Genomic DNA, 1,495 nt, shown 5'->3' with positions numbered 1-1,495 from the left:
TCCTCGATAAAAACTTTTCACTGCTTCTAACAACTTGCCTCCCACACCATATATTCTTAATACCTTCCACAGAGCATCTCTATCAACTCTATCATATGCCTTCTCCAGATCCATAAATGCTACATACAAATCCATTTGCTTTTCTAAGTATTTCTCACATACATTCTTCAAAGCAAACACCTGATCCACACATCCTCTACCACTTCTGAAACCACACTGCTCTTCCCCAATCTGATGCTCTGTACATGCCTTCACCCTCTCAATCAATACTCTCCCATATAATTTACCAGGAATACTCAACAAACTTATACCTCTGTAATTTATATATATATATATATATATATATATATATATATATATATATATATATATATATATATATATATCGTGAGGGCTCAGAAATTGATGTGAAGAACCTTACAGTTTTATTATCACAAATGGGTTACATGATACCAAAACAACATATCAACTTGAACAAATATGAGACAATAAAAGCACTTCGAGAATTCCTGTCACATGAGGAACAGATATCCATGGACTCTTGTATTGTGATTATTATGATTCATGGTTGTGATGAAAAGTCTTTTTACACTTCTGACAATCTCTACATTACTGTAAATGATGTTGTAGAGAACTTTAGTAATAAAGAGTGCCCAGCCTTAAAAGGAAAACCCAAGATCTTCATCTTCCAGTATTGCAGGAGTTCAGGACCCGATGTTGAAGTAGAAGGAACACCTCAAAGAGTGGTGTACTCTCGTGGTCTTAATGTCCAGACAGATTCAGCTCATTTTGGTGAAGCAGTTGTGCATAGGGATCCAACCTTCACTGACATGTACATCGTTTACTCTTCAGTTGAAGGTTTTGTATCATTTCGTCACCCTAACAGAGGATCATGGTTGATGGAAGCTATCTGCCATGTTTTTGTGAACAATGCTCATAATTCGGAACTAGAGTCTCTGATGAAAATGGTTTCTCTACGGGTGCGTGAAAATTATACGGATAATGGTTGTAAGCAGGTGTGCGAGTTTGTTCAGAGAGCCTTTGATCGACATTTCTACTTCAACCCTGAACCATTAAGTTACACGTAGGATTTCACCATTCTGTATCAGAACGTTCTTCTTTATGGACTTGTTACAACAGTATTTACTAAATATATATATTTAAAATATATATATATATATATATATATATATATATATATATATATATATATATATATATATATATATATATATATATATATATATATATATATATTCCCTGGGGATAGGGGAGAAAGAATACTTCCCACGTATTCCCTGCGTGTCGTAGAAGGCGACTAAAATGGAAGGGAGCGGGGGGCTGGAAATCCTCCCCTCTCGTTTTTTTTTTTTTTAATTTTCCAAAATAATGAACAGAGAAGAGGGCCAGGAGAGGATATTCCCTCAAAGGCCCAGTCCTCTGTTCTTAACGCTACTTCGCTATCGCGGGAAATGGCGAAGAGAATGAAAAAAAA

General features: G+C 35.5%; 1 protein-coding gene across 1 annotated transcript; it reads left to right on the top strand.

Annotated features, from left to right (window-relative positions):
- The first annotated feature begins 446 nt into the window (after window positions 1-446).
- Window positions 447-1,088, top strand: LOC139754927 (caspase-9-like). Its single transcript, XM_071672748.1, has one exon. It carries the CDS (start codon window positions 447-449, stop codon window positions 1,086-1,088), a length of 642 nt encoding a protein of 213 aa, XP_071528849.1.
- The last annotated feature ends 407 nt before the right edge of the window (window positions 1,089-1,495 follow it).

The sequence above is a fragment of the Panulirus ornatus genome, chromosome 18, assembly GCF_036320965.1.
Source record: "Panulirus ornatus isolate Po-2019 chromosome 18, ASM3632096v1, whole genome shotgun sequence".
Classification (NCBI taxonomy): domain Eukaryota; kingdom Metazoa; phylum Arthropoda; class Malacostraca; order Decapoda; family Palinuridae; genus Panulirus; species Panulirus ornatus.
This window is presented reverse-complemented; position numbering and strand designations above follow the sequence as displayed.

Bases quoted from the DNA above. Each gene is read 5' to 3' on its own strand.
- LOC139754927 (XM_071672748.1), top strand. From the start codon at position 447: ATGATACCAAAACAACATATCAACTTGAACAAATATGAGACAATAAAA.